At 45.4% G+C, this 18,257-nt stretch overlaps 1 protein-coding gene across 10 annotated transcripts in view; it reads right to left on the reverse strand.

Moving 5' to 3' along the window:
* Positions 1 to 18,257, reverse strand: part of CAPS2 (calcyphosine 2) — a 1,666,464-nt gene that overhangs the window by 972,414 nt on the left and 675,793 nt on the right. For 6 of the 10 annotated variants that reach the window (XM_069629399.1, XM_069629401.1, XM_069629402.1 and 3 more), the window contains exon 7: positions 16,417 to 16,458. The exons of the other annotated variants lie outside the window; for them this stretch is intronic. In XM_069629399.1, coding sequence (XP_069485500.1) covers positions 16,417 to 16,458 — 42 coding nt within the window. The remainder of the gene's footprint in view (positions 1 to 16,416; positions 16,459 to 18,257) is intronic. 10 annotated transcript variants of the gene reach the window in all.

Here is an 18,257-nt window from a genome sequence, read left to right on the forward strand (position 1 = left end):
GTGGTCAGACGCCACTCTGGATTATCTGTGCATCAAAACTACTCCTTGCCATAAGGATTTAATGAGGTTTAATCATCTCCTGCTCTTTAGAAAGAATGACCTTGACAGGTGGGGTGACCAAGAGATATCTTTAATTAGAAGGATCTAATGAATTTAGTCCGTAGGCTTCTCTAGCCATGCCTTTCTCTTCCGATTAAGATGTCAGAATCCCCTCCATGACCTGCAGAAGAAAACATTTTCAGTTATCTGGGCCAGGAAGCTACTGAGAGTCCTCTGCAAGATCCTTCTATCAACAGTTTTATCTGGGGGTTCCTAGCGTTAAAAGATACTCCCTTACGTGGCGTGGCCAAGATGGCAGAGTGGTAGGACGCCTACCAACTACCCGCTCCGACCACTGGCCCGACATTTTACTAATACAGCGAGATATTCCGTTGTAAGTGACCAACCCGCACTTGGAACGGGAGCCGGTAGACCGCTGCGGCCCTCTGGGTGAAAAACGAAAACCACTGTGTGAAGAACGGCAATGTGCGAGGAGGACCCGGTGGGTGACCTGGTACACCAACATGGCAGCTGCTGTGAGCAATGGCAGACCCTGAGGAGGCGGCAGCTGGAAGCCCCACGAGCCCCTGCAGGAACTTGAAGCGGGCCGTGCGCAGTGGCTCCGGCAGGGGCTGAAGGCGGATCCCGGCCTTCCTGACACCGGCAAGCCGAGCTCAACTATCTGCACCGTGAGCCAATGAGTTGGGTGTAGGGAAAGGCTTTTTCGTGCTGTCGAGAACAGGGAAAAAGATAAAGGAGGTGAATGGTATGGCTGCTGGAGCTGAGGGGGAGGGTTCTGTGCCCCCCCATGGGACTACCGTGAAGCAGATCAGCAAGAGGCAGAGCTGGAAGGGGTCCCCCCCGACCGGCAGCAGGGACTGGTGGGGTTTCCCCTTCAGCTTCATTAATCTTCCTGCTGGCCCTCTGTCTTCACCGTTACCCGACAGCAATGAAGCCCCAGCTCCCATTTCAGCAACAGGGACAGCACAGCATTTAGCGAGGAACTGGCAGTACGCACAGGACCACTGGCCCCAGAAACCTCAAGCAAGTATGGCCTGCATAATCCCTTGCCCAAAACTTGTGGGTCTGTGCCTGGTTGCCTAAAATCTCTCCAGCAGAAGAATAGCTTTTAGCCTGTGGAGCGCCCGGAACTGCCCCTATACACTGCATCTGCACTGTGTTTAGCAGATTCAACTTCTTTTCATGCAAGGAGTCGTCGAGCCCCAGACTGCATCTCTAGACTGGCCAGCTACGGGCAGGCAACTATGTCTGCTACCACCCTGGTGAAGACCCATCAGTCCTCATGTCAAGCTGGCTCGGTGGGTAAAAACCTTACACTGCCAATGCTGACCCACTGCAACAAATCAGACACTTCGGTGAGCCGGCAAACTCGGGGCATTTAAATAGGCATCATGGGCTCTCACAGACATCATCCTGCAAGGAACTAGCCAATTCATCCGTAGTCTCCATCCCACCTCTTCCTTCCCAGGCCCTCTGTACCTCACTGGCCATCCATTTCACCTCTATGACTCAGGACATTCTGACCTCTCTCTCCTGTCCCCCTCCCCCATTCTTCCCCCTGTCCTCCTGCCACCATTGGCTGCTCTTCCACCCCCTCACATTCTCTCCTCCACCTTCTCACCTATCACACCGGATGAGATCTCTAGAGTAGTCTGCTCTATAAAGGTCTCATCCAAACAGGTGTCTCTCTTTTCTTCCAGAATCATTAAGGGCAACACCTCTCTTGCTACGGCTATTGCTGACTTCTGCAACCACTCCCGAGTATCTGGCTCTCTCCGCTCTTCTCTCAAGCACTGCCTGGTGCAGCCCCTCTGAGCCTTTAGCCGACCCTTCTGTGCAGCAAACTAACACCCTATATCTACTAGACCCTTCCTTGGGAAACTACTGGAGAAGTTGGTCCTCCCCCAACTGGCCCAACACACTGAGCTTGTTGTTTGTTTACATGGCCATCAATCTGGATTCCGAGCATCCAGAGGCACGAAAACTGCTCTCCTCAACACTTGTGAATAACTGCTCGCAAATCATGAATATAACTCTCCTGCCGTTTTCATTCTCCCTGACCTCTCTTCCGCCTTTGACACAGTTAACCATTCTATCCTCATAAAGCGGCTCCAGGATACTCTTGGTATCTCAGACTGGGCACTGGATTGGCTGACCTTCCTCACTGAGCGCACTTCCCAGGCGCCCCTGGGCTCCTTCTCCTTCACCACTCTCTCCATATGTGGTGTTTCCCGGGGCTCTATCCTCTCGCCTTGGTTTTTCAACATCTACCTTGCACCTCTTGCTCAATTGATCTCTGCCTTCTCTCCTCGTTTCCAGTATATGCATATGACACACAACTCTTCTTCAAACTCCCCTCTTCCTCCTCCTCAATCATCCCTGTCTACTTGTCTGCTACTCAGTCTTGGTGCACCTCCAATGACCTTTGTCTTAATGCCAGTAATACCAAGATCCTTCCTATCGGGACACCTTCCTCAAGGAAACAAACAATGAAATTGACAATGAGTAAATAGAAAGGAAAGCGGTCCTACTAGGCCATGTGACATTTGGAGTGTGCAAGTGCAGTGAATGAAAGTGAAAAAAGTGGGTGGGGTAAGTGCTATTAGGGTCCCCTAGGGGAAGGAGTGCCAGAGGTGCCAGTTGGGGAGGCAACAGGTTTGTGCATGGGCGGAGACATCCCAAGCGAGGGAGGTCTACCGCCCAAATGTAAGTGCAGAGCAGAGAAAACCAGCTGACAGGCGGGTCTGGGCCCAGAGGGCAGTGCAGGGGAGGGGGTGCTGGGGACGATTGGACAGAAAGCCAGGACCCTAGTGGACCCTTGACGGACCAAGCTGCCAATATCAGAAGGTAAAGACTTGAAACCACGCCTAAAAAAAACGTCAGGGCTACCCACACAAATCCATCCATTCGGCATACAAACGTGCCCAGCACGCTAATAGAGGCAGGTGCATGACCCCAGAAAGAAAAATCAAAGAGGAAAGAATAACATGCGTCAGTACCTTTAGTCCTATTAGCAACAGTCTACGTAGGATTATAAAAAAAACATTGGCGCATCCTGTCCTCCAAAGACTTTAGTCCCCTAACACCTTGTTTTGCCTTCAGAAGACAAAAAAACTATAGGAGATATGCTGGTACATACTTACCCCAAAAAACAGGTTTCTCAAAAACAAACCACTCTCTGGCAACTCCCGCAAGTGATCAGACACTAAGTGCAGGCAATGTTCAGTCTGCTCATTGACAAACAATCTAAAATCTGTTGAGCTGAACGGAAAAATGTGGGAACTGCATCATTTCTCGAACTGCTCAACAGATTGGGTGGTATACGGTATTAAATGCCTATGTAACCTACTATATATAGGAAAAACCAGTAGACCAGTAAAACAACGGATTTGTGAACATATGTGCTGTCTTAAAAATAAGATCGACAAAAAAACCCTTAGTTGCACATTATGAAGTGAAAAAACAAACACACAGATCTTCTTTGGTTTGTTCTTCAAAAAATTCCATCTATAGAAAAAGGAAGCAACAGGGAACTTTTACTTAGTCGCTGCGAACAATGTTGGATATACAATCTTAACACTGTAAAACAAGGGTTAAATTCCTCAATGGAGTAGAATAGCCTTTTGGTATATCTATATCTTCTTAGTTCACCCGTACTGTTTATGCACATGTAGTAGCGATATTCTGATTCCTAGCAGGGCTCCTACTTTACTTTTCGATTGGAGCCAGAGCACTGTGCCCATGGAATACCCACTGGGGCCCCCACACCTCCTTTTTTTCAGACCTGCTCTCTTAATCTGCAGGCTTACTTTGTTTAGTATTTCTGAACGGCAAAGTTTTTTGACAGTTTCCTTGACGTAATACAATCCAGTGCGGTATGTACACCTTTAACATTTTTCACTCACTTCTACTGTCACATGACCGTAATGTTTCTCTAACTCAGCAGGCCCCTAAATAGCACGCCCCGCCTTACAAACATAATACTCCCAGGCAACAACGCTGCAGCCCGCCATGTCGACCGCCTATCCTGTTTAGAAAGTAAGTGTCCCATACTCAGTGTTTTTCAAACTCTGTTTAGTACTGCTTTCTCCCTACCGTGATGATAGATCGTGCTGCTTTCGTACACAGTGCGTCTTGTGCCTTCTGCTCCTACTAAGATCCAGACGCGTCTGTTTGTTTTTCACGGTTTCCCCACATGCAGACTCCAAGCCACGGCAGGACCCGCAACAGTCTTTCTGACCCTCTACTGGTCTCCTAGCAACTCTACGCTATTTTTTAATCTGCCATTTTAGTGTGAGTAAGTTAGCCACTGCATGCCATATCCATGATCATTTGCTCATTAAACACGTTATCTAAATCTCGCCTGTGTATATATTGACTCCACAGGTTATTGGACAAAGCAGTCCCATGTACCTCTGTTAACGACTCTTCAACATTTTTTTGGAATTGTTTCCACCCCGTGCTTTCATGCACTACAGCCGCCACGTGCATTTAACTCTTCATTCACCAGCCTTGAGCAAGCAGTGACCCTCCTCACAATAAGTTACTGAGTTGGTTGTCTGCCCGCTATTTTCATAAGGCAGGCGGGTCAAGTCTTTAAACTGAGACCAAGTTAGCTGTTTCCCTCTCATAGCACACAGGCCCTTTTTCCTCTTGCATTTGTTAATTTAATTTTCCAATTAACGTAACGCCTTTCAGACTCAGATGAAGGAACCTTTGAGGCATCCCTCGGGCCCTTTCATCCGTCGTTTCACCCTATGGGATAGAATGTTTTTCAGTATCATGCTTTAACCAATTTAAATGCTTAGATAGCAAACTTGTCCCAAAGAATGTAATCACATCTCCCTATAGCCAATAACCTATAGAAAATAACCTTGTAATTGTAGCTTTGGCACATTACAAATAATGATATTTCTATTGTAGGTAAAGACAAGCAATTCCTTTTGCCACAATGACGAAACTTCACTTGCACATGTTTTGTCCAACCTAAAGAAATTATTGATACGGCATAAATCTATGTCAATCCTCTTCTCACTTTGCCTGAGATGTAAGTACAAATATTGGTGCAGTTTGTCCCGGTTAACTGAGTTTAATTGTATAATGCCCGTTTTTCAAACACATTGAGCTTCATGTATGAAATGAGACACCTTCCATAGTTTCTTAAACAGACATTCAAGAAACTAAATGAAATGTCAATGTTTTTGATCGATCACTCCATGATGTTAATTTAAGTTTTTATGTTTTTATAGATCAGCGATGCCATATATGCATCATACAATGGGGTAATTCATTAATGTGGAAAAATAGAAGAAATCTTTTGTCCTGAAGAAGGTCTATACATCTATCTCTGAAAAGACACCAGGGATAAGTGTCTAATCAATTCCATGGCCGAAACATGCCGACTATCCTAAAGAAAAGACTGCTAATATCATCAGTTTTTTGTACCAACTGGTTTGAATATTGTTGATTTAGTGACTTACACCCCAAAACATTTTTTATGTCATGTAGGTTTTTTCTCAAATGAGATTATTTTCTATACCTACCTGTCTAGTTTTTACACTGTTTTTTTACAAAAGAATGTTCTGTGTGTAATATATATGAATACATTAATTTTCTTCTTTTAATTTCTTCTGGCTTTACTCTATTTTTTAGAGAACATTGCATTTATCGAGTGATCATTAGGGACTATACGTGTTTTCTTGTCCATCAATTCTGTGTACAACTGCACCAATTTTACGGTCTCAGACAGTATTGTAGAGAGGCGTAATCAATTCTCGGTTCTATTTTCATATTACTTATACTCGCATTAGAGAATTGATCCCCCAATACCAAAAAACAGGGAGTTTACCTCTTTTTGAGTAATACTGCCAATATCAGCAACATAGGGGATGGTTAGCATGGGAGTGGGAGAGGGAAGGCGGAGAAAAGAAAGGTCTTGAGTTGTTTATGGAACCTGAGGTGGTCTGGTTCAAGACAGAGAGAGGGAGGCTCCCAGTTTCCCTCTTGCACTCTGGCCGTCCTCCATGGGCTCACCCCCCTCTTTTACTACTCACATCTTGGACCTTGACAGGAAGGCCCATTCTTCCTTTCCTCATCTTCCCCCAGAAGCACAATGTCTCTAGAGCTCTGGTCCTCTCCAGGCTAGACTACTGTAACAGCCTCTTCCTCAATCTGCCTCTTTCTTCACTCAGTCCTCTTAAACTAATCCAGAATAGGGCCACAAGACTTATCCTTCGCCTCAAGCCCTGTGACCGTACCTCTCCAGCTCTAAAATCTCTCCACTGGCTCCCGGTTGCTACAAGGATGAAATTCAAGACCCTTTGCATCATCAGCAAGGCTCTATGGGGCCTGGGTACACGCTACCTGCAACTCTCTCTCATTATATACTCTCCTTCCAGATCCCTTCGATCTTCTGGCTCCAATTCTCTGCTGATCAAATGCTTCTCCAAGCAGAGAGAGGGGGGCAGATCGCTCGCCTCAGCTGGCTCCCTCCAATGGTACAGCCGCCCTCTCTCTCTCCGTCCTGAACCAGACCACCTCAGGTTCCATAAACAACTCAAGACCTTTCTCTTCTCCTCCTCCTTCCCTCTCCCGCTCCCATGCTAACCATCCCCTATGTCGCTGATATTGGCAGCCTGGTCCGTCAAGGGTCCAATAGGCTTCTAGCCTTCTGTCCAATCGTCCCCAGCACCCCCTGCCCTGCACTGTCCTCTGGGCCCACACCCGCCTGTCGAGTGGTTGCCTCCGCTCTGCACTTACATTTGGGCGGTAGACCTCCCTCGCTTGGGATGTCTCCGCCCATGCACAAACCTGTTGCCTCCCCAATGGGTACCTTTGGCACTCCCTCCCCTAGGGGACCCTAATAGCAGCACTTACCCCACCCACTTTTTTCCCTTTCTTTCACTGAACTTGCAGGCGCCGAATGTCACAAGGCCTAGTAGGACCGTTTTCCTTTCTATTTACTCATTGTCAATTTCATTGTTTGTTTCCTTGTTCCGTTCCCTTTCCTTATGCCTTGTGGTGCTTTGAAATACTGTTTTGCTGTCTACTCGCCTTATAAATATCCAATAAAAAAAATAATAAACAAAATTCTATGTAGGGCTGCTGCACAGTGAGACAGAAGAGCTGCCCCCGGATCCGATTCAGGGGAGCAATTTAAAATAATTAAAGTGAGGTGGCAGTCTGTTCCATTAAGAGGTGCTCCCTAAGCCCTGTCCCACCAACAAGCACTCCTGGGGACCTGAGTCCAGGGGCTCTGTGCCCTCCTTGCACCGGGAATGGGCGGTGGGCTCCAGCAGTAGTGGGCTGGACATACGGGTGGCGACTCCCTCCATGGGTGAGCAGAAAGACCTGCGATTGAAGCAGTATGTCCAGGTCCTCTAAAAAGTCCAAAGGCTCCCACATCCAGGTTTTCTTGACTATGCTTGCAAAGCAGGTCCCACCCGCAGAAGGTATGGCAGACGACACAAGGACAGAGGCATATCCTGCAAACAGTGCACCACTTCTCATGCCAGAATTTCTCACCCACTCTCTTGACCTGCTCCGGCGGAACATGAAGGACTTGCGACATTCGCAGATAACCAAACTCTAAGGAAATGCTGGAGGTTTCTACTCAGATCAGGAGGGAGGTGGAAGCTCTGGGTGACAGAGTGGACCACGGCCAGCGCTCCCTGACTATGCTTGAGATGGAAAGGAGAGAAGTGCAAGAAAGAATATCATCCCTCCAGTACAGCAATGATCTTCTCAAGGCAAAGTGCAATGACCATGTTGAACAGGGCCAGGCAAGACAACCTCAGGGTAAAGTCCCTTTGTGAGGTGGCCAAGGTGGACGATTATGACGACATAGAAGAATGCGCTCAACAAATCTTCTTGCAAATGATTTCGGGCAATCCCCCTCAGGCTATCCAAATGGACAGGGTACACAGAGTGGTACCACTGTGGAATGACAACCGCCCCCCAAAACCCCAGATATATCATGGTGAAAGTTTCGCGATTCTACAATCCAAATATTTCAGGACGTCTCCCAGCCCACTCTGGCAAAACGAAGATTGCTGAAACCTGTAGCCAAGGAGCTACGGCATCAAGATATCCGGTAGAGTTGAGCGTACCTCTTCGCCCTCCAGTACAAAATAAGGGATTCGGTGCACACAAATTTGACGGTGGAGGAAGGAGTTTGATTACTGAATCTCACGTTAAACAAGGAGGAGGCAGCCCAAGATGCAGCAAGCCCTGCGAAGAGCTGAGGCTGTGCCTTGGAACGTCCCGTGTGCCAGGGTTCCTGGCACACGGTGCATTCAGGTAAAACAAGGGCTGACTGATGAGCCGGCACTGGTTAGGATCTGCCTACCCTACATCGAGCCATGGAATGACACCGGGCTGGATTACTGCACTTGACACTATGTCCAATGTTGCAGCAGTTTTTGAAGAGTTCTGTTTCAAGTTGAATGTTTCACAATGCTTGTCCTGTGTTCTAAAGTTCTATTAAACGTGTTGGATTTTACAGCGATCTCTCGCCACTAGTAGTAATCACTGCTGGGTCAGGTCTTACGGGAGGGAGATTGGGGGGAAATCTTCCAAATCAGTTATTTCGCTGACTGGAAGATAAATCGGGGATAATTCAGGAGTACAAAGAATGCATTAGGTCAAAGGTAGAATCTAACATGGCGAGCGATTACACAGGGAGTATGCAACTTCATTTCACACGGGGGGATCTCATGCAGACACAGCATGGGGGATGGAATTGATGGCTTTACTATGGACTGCGAAATTCCATGGGAGGGGGATATTTTGTAGCAAACCATAATGGGTAATTTAGGGACCATAAACACCTGAGGTTTGAATAACCCGGGGAAACGTACAGTGTTTATGGAGCTGAAAAGGCTCCAGTTACACATAGCTGCACTCCAGGAAACCTACCAGCTGAAAAAGTATCAGGGAAGGCTTAGAAATAGACTCTTTCCACACCAATATCACACCTCCTTGGACAGCGAGTGAGCAGGGGTGTTGCTACTAACACAAAGATATTGGGTTTACGCACATAGCAACCAATAAAGACACAGATGACAAGTACATAATGGTAAAGGGGACGTTCCAAGGCAGGCGACTTACTATACTATCATTTTATGCGCCCAATTCGGCACATGAACTCTTCATGCAGCGACTGCTGGAAGAGGTGTGGAGAACGGGCCAAGGGCAAGTCTTTCTAATGGGCGACATGAACCTAGTAATGGATGGGGCTAAAGACAGTTCGTCGCAGACCACCTACTCTACTACAGGTTCAGTATCTCACACTCTGAGAAACCGCATAACTGATCTTAATATGGTGTGCATATGGTGAACCCTACTCCCTGACAACAATGCCTACACATACAACTCCAATGTGCATTTGTCAGCCTCACGCATCGACTACATTTCTATCCCGACGGGCATGACTAAATTCATCCTCTCATCAGAGATTGAGTCCATGACCCTTACTGACCATAACATGGTGATGTTGCTACTGGAAGACTGGTCTCAGTACTGCAAAACGTATCAATGGCTACTCCTGCCAGGTATTTTGCAGGATCCGGGGTGCTTGGAGGACTTAAAGGGTGGCGTCCACAAATACCTTACTAATATTCTCCCCAGGACACCTCAGAGGGTATAGATTGGGACGCTTTGAAAGCGGTCGCCAGGGGAGTAATTTCGGCAAGTGCAGCCGCGCTGAAACGTGTTTGGGACAGGTAGAAAAGCAGTTATTAAGAGTTATTCGTTAGTAGGAAAAGTAAGGGAAGCAGACAAGACATTCGCCGAAACCCCTACTGGACATCATCTTAGTGCCCTTACCGTAGCCAAAAGTCATCTGAGACGCCCAAGGACTCAAAAAGATGAACGCACTATGCTTAGGGTCCGACACAAACTCTATGTGCAGGGGAACATACCAGGGACACTTGTAGCGCACCTCCTTAGGCAGCAGACGAGCCAATCGTTTACACACTATATCACTGATGCTCAGGGGAAGGAGTGGGGAGATGAAAGCCAAAAAAGGGATTTATTAAATGCCTTCTACACGGAGCTCTATACCTCCAGTGCACCGAACTCTTGGGGACATCCAAGCATACGTAGAGGAGGTCGAACAACCTCAGCTAGCGGGAGCGGCAAGAGAATTCTTAGAAGCTCCAATAGAGCCACAGGAAGTTATTTAAGCTATTAAAACGCTGAAATCAAACAAGGCCCCGGGTTTTGATGGCCTCGCGGCCAGCTTTTACAAATCCCTGTGTCAGATTTTGCCCAAACCTATGGCCGTTTTATTTAACTCTATAAAAGATGGTGGCCACAGTTCATGGACATGGTGTGCATATTGGCCAAAAGAACCACTGCAATGTCTTGGAAATCGGCTCGGGCCAGCAATATGTAAGCTGGCACAAGGTATTTGAACGCTGGGCAGAGGCAGAAACCAAGACATGGGGTGCAGGAGTGGCCAGGTCAGAGATGACTGGGAATGATACCTATGCGGCCTGGAAAAGACTGGTTTGGGACATGTTACACCCATCCGATGATAAACCCCCATTAACACACACCAGTTTTGCAGGGCCTTTGCAGCTGAAGAAAATTGCATACAGTTGATACCAACCTGGAGACCCTCCCCTGACAAAAGTGATAATTGCCACACACTGAACCCTGTACCCTTACAAAAGTTATAAGATGACCAAAACTATAGGTCATCAGACAAGTGAAGATGTTTTTTATTTGTTATTTTGTTGTTAATATGAGGCACTATTGTACACTGAACTTTGCGACTAAATATAACGCACCATATATATATGAGACTGTACTTATACAAATGGCAATACAAAAACTTTCAAATAAATAAATAAAAGATGGTGGCCATCTTCCGACCTCAATGACAGAGGAACCCAAATGATGGTCTTCATATAGACCCATAGCTTTGTTAAATTTGAAATGCAATATATTCATGAAAATTCTGACCACTAGGTTAGAGAAGTTCATGGCTCTGCTTATTCACCCTGGCAAGTCTGGGTTTATCGGGGGACGAGGTACTGTTGACAACATACTGAGATTAATAAACTTAATAGACAAGTCTGGGAGGAATCCAAGCCACTCGCTCTTATTAGCGCTCAAGGCTAAGAAAAGGGTAGACCACATAGAATGGGGCTTCCTGCAAGAAGTCTTGCAGGAATTCAATTATGGTCGCAAAATGTCCCAGATTATCCTCTCCAATCACGAGGATCCTTTGGCATGACTGCTGGTCAATGGAGCTCTGACAGCACTGTTCCCACTTAGTAGAGGCACCAGGCAGGGGTGCTTCCTTTCGCCGCCGTTATTGCGCTGGTAATGGAGCCCCTGGCGGAGTGGGTAAAAGCCATTGAGCGCATTGTGGGTATACAATTCAGGGGCTCCCATCATAAGATTAAACTCTTTGCAGACTATGTGATCCTGATCCTTTCGGACCCCCTAGACTCACTACATAGTGTAGAAGATGTGACCAACCGCTATGGCCGGGTCTCTGAGTTTAAAATAAATAATTTCAAATCGGAAATCCTGGGTTTAAACATCCCCTCCACCCAAGCCTGAGAGAAAATCTTCAAAGGGGGCTCCCCTTTACGTGGGCCGCTAAAATGATTACGTTCCTTGGAGCCAACATAACCAGTAAAACCAGGGATCTTTTCGGAGCCAACTATCCACCCTTAGTGAGGAATATCAGAAATGACTTTGACCGATGGGGTGCCCTGAGGCTGTACTGGTTTGGCAGAATGGGGGTAGTCAAGATGAACATCCTCCCACGGTTTCTTTACCTCTTTCATTCGATTCCTATCCCTGACGCTAAAAGTACTATCAGGAACTGGGATGCTATGTTGCTATAATTTCTGTGGAGGGGGGCTCCCCAAAAGTCAATAGGACCACATTGTATTCAGTTATGGACCAGCGAGGTCTGTCATTTACCAAGCTTTGGAATTATTAAAGAGCAACGCCAATTTGCCCATTGATTGACTGGTACAAAGGTATTCCGGGAAACTATGGGTAAACACGGAGCCAGCTGTAGTGGCGAGACACCTATGGACGCAACCCTGGTTGCACCAGCACAACGGCATTGGCGGGGAGTGGGAGAGGGAAACTATCACCTTACCCTCCCCATACACCACACTACTTCATATACTTCAAAACAATGCCTTCTCTCCCGGGACGACAGAGGTTTTCTGCAGTGAGCATAAGTAAAATGGAGGACTTATTCACGAATGGGACAATCAGCACTTTTGAGAAATGGAAGGAGAGGGGGGGCCTTAAGGAGACTGATAGATTTCGCTACATGCAGGCAAGACACTGGGTTCTCCGACCTGTCAATGTGTTGTGGGGACAAGAGAGCTAACGAAGTTAGAACAAGTGTTTTAGGAAGCGGCGGGCGCTACGGGGTTTATTTCTAAGATATACAAATCAATTCAATGCTCTCTCCTACCCGGTGAGACTATGGGCATTGAACCTAGTTGATCTACCCTGATTGAGTAACCCTGTATGTCTAGCTGTTTATACTACCTATTCAAACACTCAAACTGAACTTTATTTGGAATACTCCTGAAGAGGGAGGTTCATACTCCTCGTTAAGAGCTTTGTGTTTTCAGTACCGGATGATTGAGGAGTGTGTTATGATTTAAAAAAACAATAAAATCTTGTTTAAAAAAAAGATACTCAGTTGTTTTGCAAATATCCTGCATGTTTGTTACAGGTCTGAGCCTCAAGAAGTCGCAAGCGAGCGTAGTAGTGCAAAATAATGACACCATTGCCAAATCAGAAAGTGTGATTGAGGGCTATCTTAAGAAAGGTTGTGTGCTTAGTGGCACTGTCTCATCTGCCAAGATGAAATGTAGGATAAAACAATCACTGGAGATTAATTTAGATCCAAGGAAGAAGTGGGTGAAAACACATTAAGATTCTATTCAAACAGGAAGACAAGAAGACCGAAAACCCTGTGATGCGTCTGTGTCATATCAGGAAGAACATATCTCAGCCATTGCTGAGACCCACATGAATGAGGGTCATGCATATATACCAGTTTGCATGGATGGGAGTCCAGAGATGCTTGAGGGAGAACTGGCCCTAGAACAAGAAAGGATTTATATGAATGAGAAAGTGTTTAAAAGTGCTTGAAACAAAGAAATGCCACATTTTACCATTTATAACCCTGATCTAGGACACAGAATTGTAGTGAGATGCATGTTGAAAATAGAGTTGGGATCCAAAAGCACCAATCACAATTGTGGATAGTAACAAGTGGAACGAAGGCCAAATTCTATCTGGGAAATTATATCATGCACAGGATGAGCATGGTTCTGGATTTGTTAAATCCAAACTTTTGGTCCAGAATGGGTGAAGCACCACAGGAATTAGAGAATTAAAGGCAAACATATACCAAAGAGGAGGAAAACAGGAATATGCACAGAGTATGTGCTGAACCAACAGTGACCTGAGACCCTGGGAAGAACCGTTAGCGCACCCCAGTGAAGATAAAGGTAATGGGAGTTGCAGGAAAGCTGGATGGGGTCCAAGGAGCGCAAAGAGTCAAGTATTCATTGGGAGTGATCTCCCTCATCAGGGGCATAGATGAATGGAGGGAGTTAAAATAGAGGAAGAATGGGACTAAACTAGACTAGACGGGAGTTGGAGTTTGCTGAAGGCTGGGGGGCATTCAACGTTCGACTTAGGGGTTGTGGTCTGAAAAGGACAAGCTGAGACCTACCGAGTTGCAGGAAAGAAGCTTGTTTGCTACGAGTGTGGGGGAAGAAAAAGCCCAAGGGCGAGACGCCCCATCCAAGTACAGTGAGGAAAGAAATCATTTGGATGGTGAGCATGAAAAATAAATAAATAAAATCCTTCTTGCAGAATAATTGGCAAGGTGTCAGATTTGACACCAAACAGCATTTCATTAGCCTAAAGGTTAATGAAAAAGCTGGATCTAAATTTTGAGTGGAAGATTTTCTATTTATCGTAGAGGGTTAAAATATAACGAGCCATCTGGTGATAGATGTACACGGGAGGGTAACAGAAGATTGAAAACCAAATTTGTTTTATATATTGTTACAATACTTTACTTTAATACTTCTATAGCACCACTTGTTCGTAGGCCTCAGGGCACACATAAAACATATGCAAACAAACAAGAACAATAAAGACGTATGCCAGGCTGAGAGCACTAGTCAACTCCTTTGTTCAAAAGATGTGTGTTAATCGCTCTTTTAAATCGATTCAGACAAGTAAGCCCTGTAGTGTGACTGGAAGTTCATTCCACACACTTAGCATCCGGTTATCAAATCTGACTTCCTCGTACTTTTGCACTTTGAAGCATGGCTGGAAGAGCTTTTTGTTTTCGTTAGAGGGAAGTCCTCTCCTACACGGCGCAGACTTCAGACGGTCGGCCAGATAGTGGGGAGGATTACCAAAAAGGCATTTATGTGTCAAAGCGAGGGCATTGTGCCAAATTCTAAACTTCAGAGGCAGCCAGTGAAGGGAACATATAGCTGTGGTGATATGATCCTGCCTGCCAAGTCCACAAACAGCCCACACAGCCCCATTCTGGATGATCTGAATTTTATTCAGATTAGGTACCAACCAGCAAGCTGTTGCAATAATCCATCTTGGAGTTGATGAGAGCAGACGCCACAATCTATTCTCCTCTGAAAGATATGGACGAATCTGTTTCAGCAGTCTGGTGATATAAGCACAAGAAGAGCGCAAATGAGCAGTGTGCTTATTAAACGATAGCTGCGGAGGTGAAAAATACTCAAGAGTTTTTACATAAGGAGCCACTGAAATAGGACAGCTAGCTATCACGAATTGATAATAACGAGAGTCCAGTTTTCTTAACCTAGGAACAGAGCCTACAATCAAGAGTTCAGATCTGTTGTTATTCAGCGCTAGTGAATTCAACGCCATCCATGACTGAATTGAGTTGTAAATCTCATTAATGGTCACAGAGACCTGGGCGTGATCACCTGAAAGTTTTAATATCTTGGTGTCATCGGCATAATTCGTGTAGCTGAACACCAAGCTTTCCAGAAGGTTGAAGAGAGGCCAGGTATAAATATTAAAACTGGTTGCTGATAGATAGGAGCCCTGTGGTACTCCGCAGGTAAAATGAACAGGGCAAGCTTAATAATCATCCACAGCAAGCCTCACAGAGCGGGCCCCAAAATGGCTCAATCCAAGCCACAGCACTCCGAGACATCTCAAAATGTCAACCAATCTAATAGACAGCAGTGTGTGACCCACCATGTCGAAAGCTGCTGAAAGATCCACCTTCAGAAAAGCTCTGACTATCATCAATAATGCCTGCAATGGTAGAATTGAGGTCTAGCAGTGCAGTCTCCATCCAATATTTGGCAGGAAAAACCAGATTGGCGGAGCCCAAGTAAATTATGTGTCTCAAACTCCTGCAGCTGTAGGTATGTGATGCTATCCATGATCTTCAAGAGGAAAGGGACATTATTAATGGGGCGGTAATTGCTAGGGTCCAGATTTTCCTTTTTTTTTTTAAACAGGGGGTAATCCATTCCTCCTTGAGACAACCCGGAACATTTGAGACAACAAAGCAGGCGTTAGCAATCTTGGTGATCCAGGGGATGAGGAAGTCTAAGGAGTCATTAATAATATCAGCCGGGCAGATATTTCCTAAACAGGAGGTAGGTTTCATATAACCAATGAATGCAGAAATCTAACAAATCACATATGTTATGTATGCCATGCCAAAGTAAATGTTGATTTGCTTGTGTTCCTTAAAATAGCTGTTTCATGTGCGTTAGTGTTTGTGCACAACAAGTATTGTAACAAAACTGACTGATTCAAGCTGATGCGATTAATTGTATAAAATGCATAATTGCCAAAGTGTGTGGCAGTCTATTTGCCTCTGGAAGTGAATACATGATGCACAGCTGTAGGTCCAGAATAAAAAAGTAAGATTAGCAAAGTGGAAGAGAGCGGTAATTAATTATGGATCAGATAGCCAATTGTAAATAGGAAGATTGGTTGATTGTATGAACTGTTTTATTCTTGATTCTTTTCTCCTTTTCTTGTCCTTTTGTTCCTGTTTTCTTTTTAAATTTATGGGATTGTTTTATGGTAAAATATGGAAAAGAGGATTGATTGTTTGTATTGTTGTAAAAGGTTAAAGTTAACCAAACACAACAATAAAACAAAAACAAAACAAAAGTGGAAGAGATGAGCTACTTCTTCCTACAATTGTCATTTAACCTTCTGTAAAGAACATTCCTTGGTGTCTGTACCTTTTATGGATCCCATCGGGTCTTCAACTGACTATTGTCACTGCAAACACATTTATATAATCAGGTTACAGAAATTAAAATGTACCTCAATTTTCTTTTCACTGGATTTTTTTATCACCTGCGGGACCTGGAACATATGAAGCATACATTTTAAAGGATGACATTCAGTTTTCTAAATTAACAAACAACCGTTAAACTGTAAAGATGTAGCTCTTAAAACCGCCAACTGTTTTGACTTAATAATTCTCAAAGTACATATTGAATTCATATAAGTAATTCATAAAACCTCCTTTACCTCAGACTTCTTCCTTTCTCCTTCACCCTCTCTTGACCTCATTACCCTTACTGAAACCTGCATCTCTCCCTTCTGACTCGGCTACCCTTGCTGCCTTTCATGACCCTGCCTACACATTCACTCACTCTCCCCCCCTCCCCCTGAACCACTGGCAGGGGTGGTGGTGTAGGGCTGTTTTCATCCTCCAAACTTCCGATCTCTCCTACTTCCCTATCCCCTGCTGATTCTCCGTCACTCGAATACACTATCTCCACAATCACTGCCCCCTATGACTTAGATATTATCTCAATCTCTACCAGCCACCTGGTCTGGAAGGCCAATTCTTCAACCACATCTCCCAACTAATTGACTCTCTCCATGCCGCTCACCACCTCAATGTAAATGGTGACTTCAACCTCGCCACCCTCTCTACTGTTCTATCCACATATGACTTTTTCTCTCTTTCACTTAACCACTCACTCTCTTCTATCTACTCTATGCAAATCCATTCAAAGGGAAACTCCCTTGACCTTATTCTCATCACCTCTCCGTGTGTAACATCTCCATTGTGCCTTCTTCCTCTTATCACTCTATCATCTTTGCCTCAATCGTCACTCCTGCTTCTTCCTCACACTCTCCATCTATTACTAAGCACATGTTTCCCTCCTCCAAACTCCCTGACTACCGCTCTGACCTATACCACTCTCTCTTTCCTCCTACGCTGAATTCACCTTTCCTTTCACTGAAGACTTCACTAACTTTAACACTGCTCTTTATGCTCCCCTTTCCTCTCACTACCCTCTTAGTAAACTCACACTTCAATCCTCCTCTCTGCAGCTCTGAATTACACCTCTCACCCCCACCCTGATAACAACAATGCAGATAAACTTTGCAAATAGAGTCCTCTGACCTCCAGCTCTATCTCACTGCTCTTCAGGAATATTCCTTTGCTCTGGACTCTGCCAAACGTGACTCCTATCTCCCTCATTTAATCTCAATCCTCTCAACCTACGCGCCTCCAAAAATCTCTCAACACAATTGTCTCACCTCCGAAACCCACCTCCATCTCCTCTATTCTTTCTGCAATGATCTTGCTCTCTACTTTGCATCTAAAATGTCTAACGTTCACAATACTCTTGGTAATTGCCTCCTCCTGCTCACTCTCCACCACTGTAGCCTCCTCTCCCGCTAGTTTGTCTTCTTTTGACCCACAAACCTTTTTTAAAAAAAAATGTTATTGATTTTTATTATAACACCCAACACACAACCAAACTTTGCAGTACATGTCTCAACATTTCAACAAACGCATAATCTTCACTGTCTCCTGCTTTCCCCTTTCCCTCCCCCCTTTTCGAGCCTACTACGCTTCGCCTCACACGTCTTCATCTTCCTCAGGGGATTCTCTTCCTCTATCGCCAGCAGAGTCCTGGTCACTTGACCAATCCTGGGTGGACACGTTCAGTGTGGACACTAGATATCTCCAAGCCATCAGGGTTCCTGCCTCCTCCTCACCCCCTCTGTTACTCGCATCTTGCCACACTGCTGTTTCAGCTTCAGTCCATTTATGGAGATCGTTCCACCAGACTTCTATCCTAGGCCTATTGCATGCCTTCCATCCCATGGCTATTCTACGCTTAGCGAGTGTGTATGCC

This window comes from Ambystoma mexicanum, chromosome 12, assembly GCF_040938575.1.
Source record: "Ambystoma mexicanum isolate Mex_15411 chromosome 12, UKY_AmexF1_1, whole genome shotgun sequence".
Lineage (NCBI taxonomy): Eukaryota > Metazoa > Chordata > Amphibia > Caudata > Ambystomatidae > Ambystoma > Ambystoma mexicanum.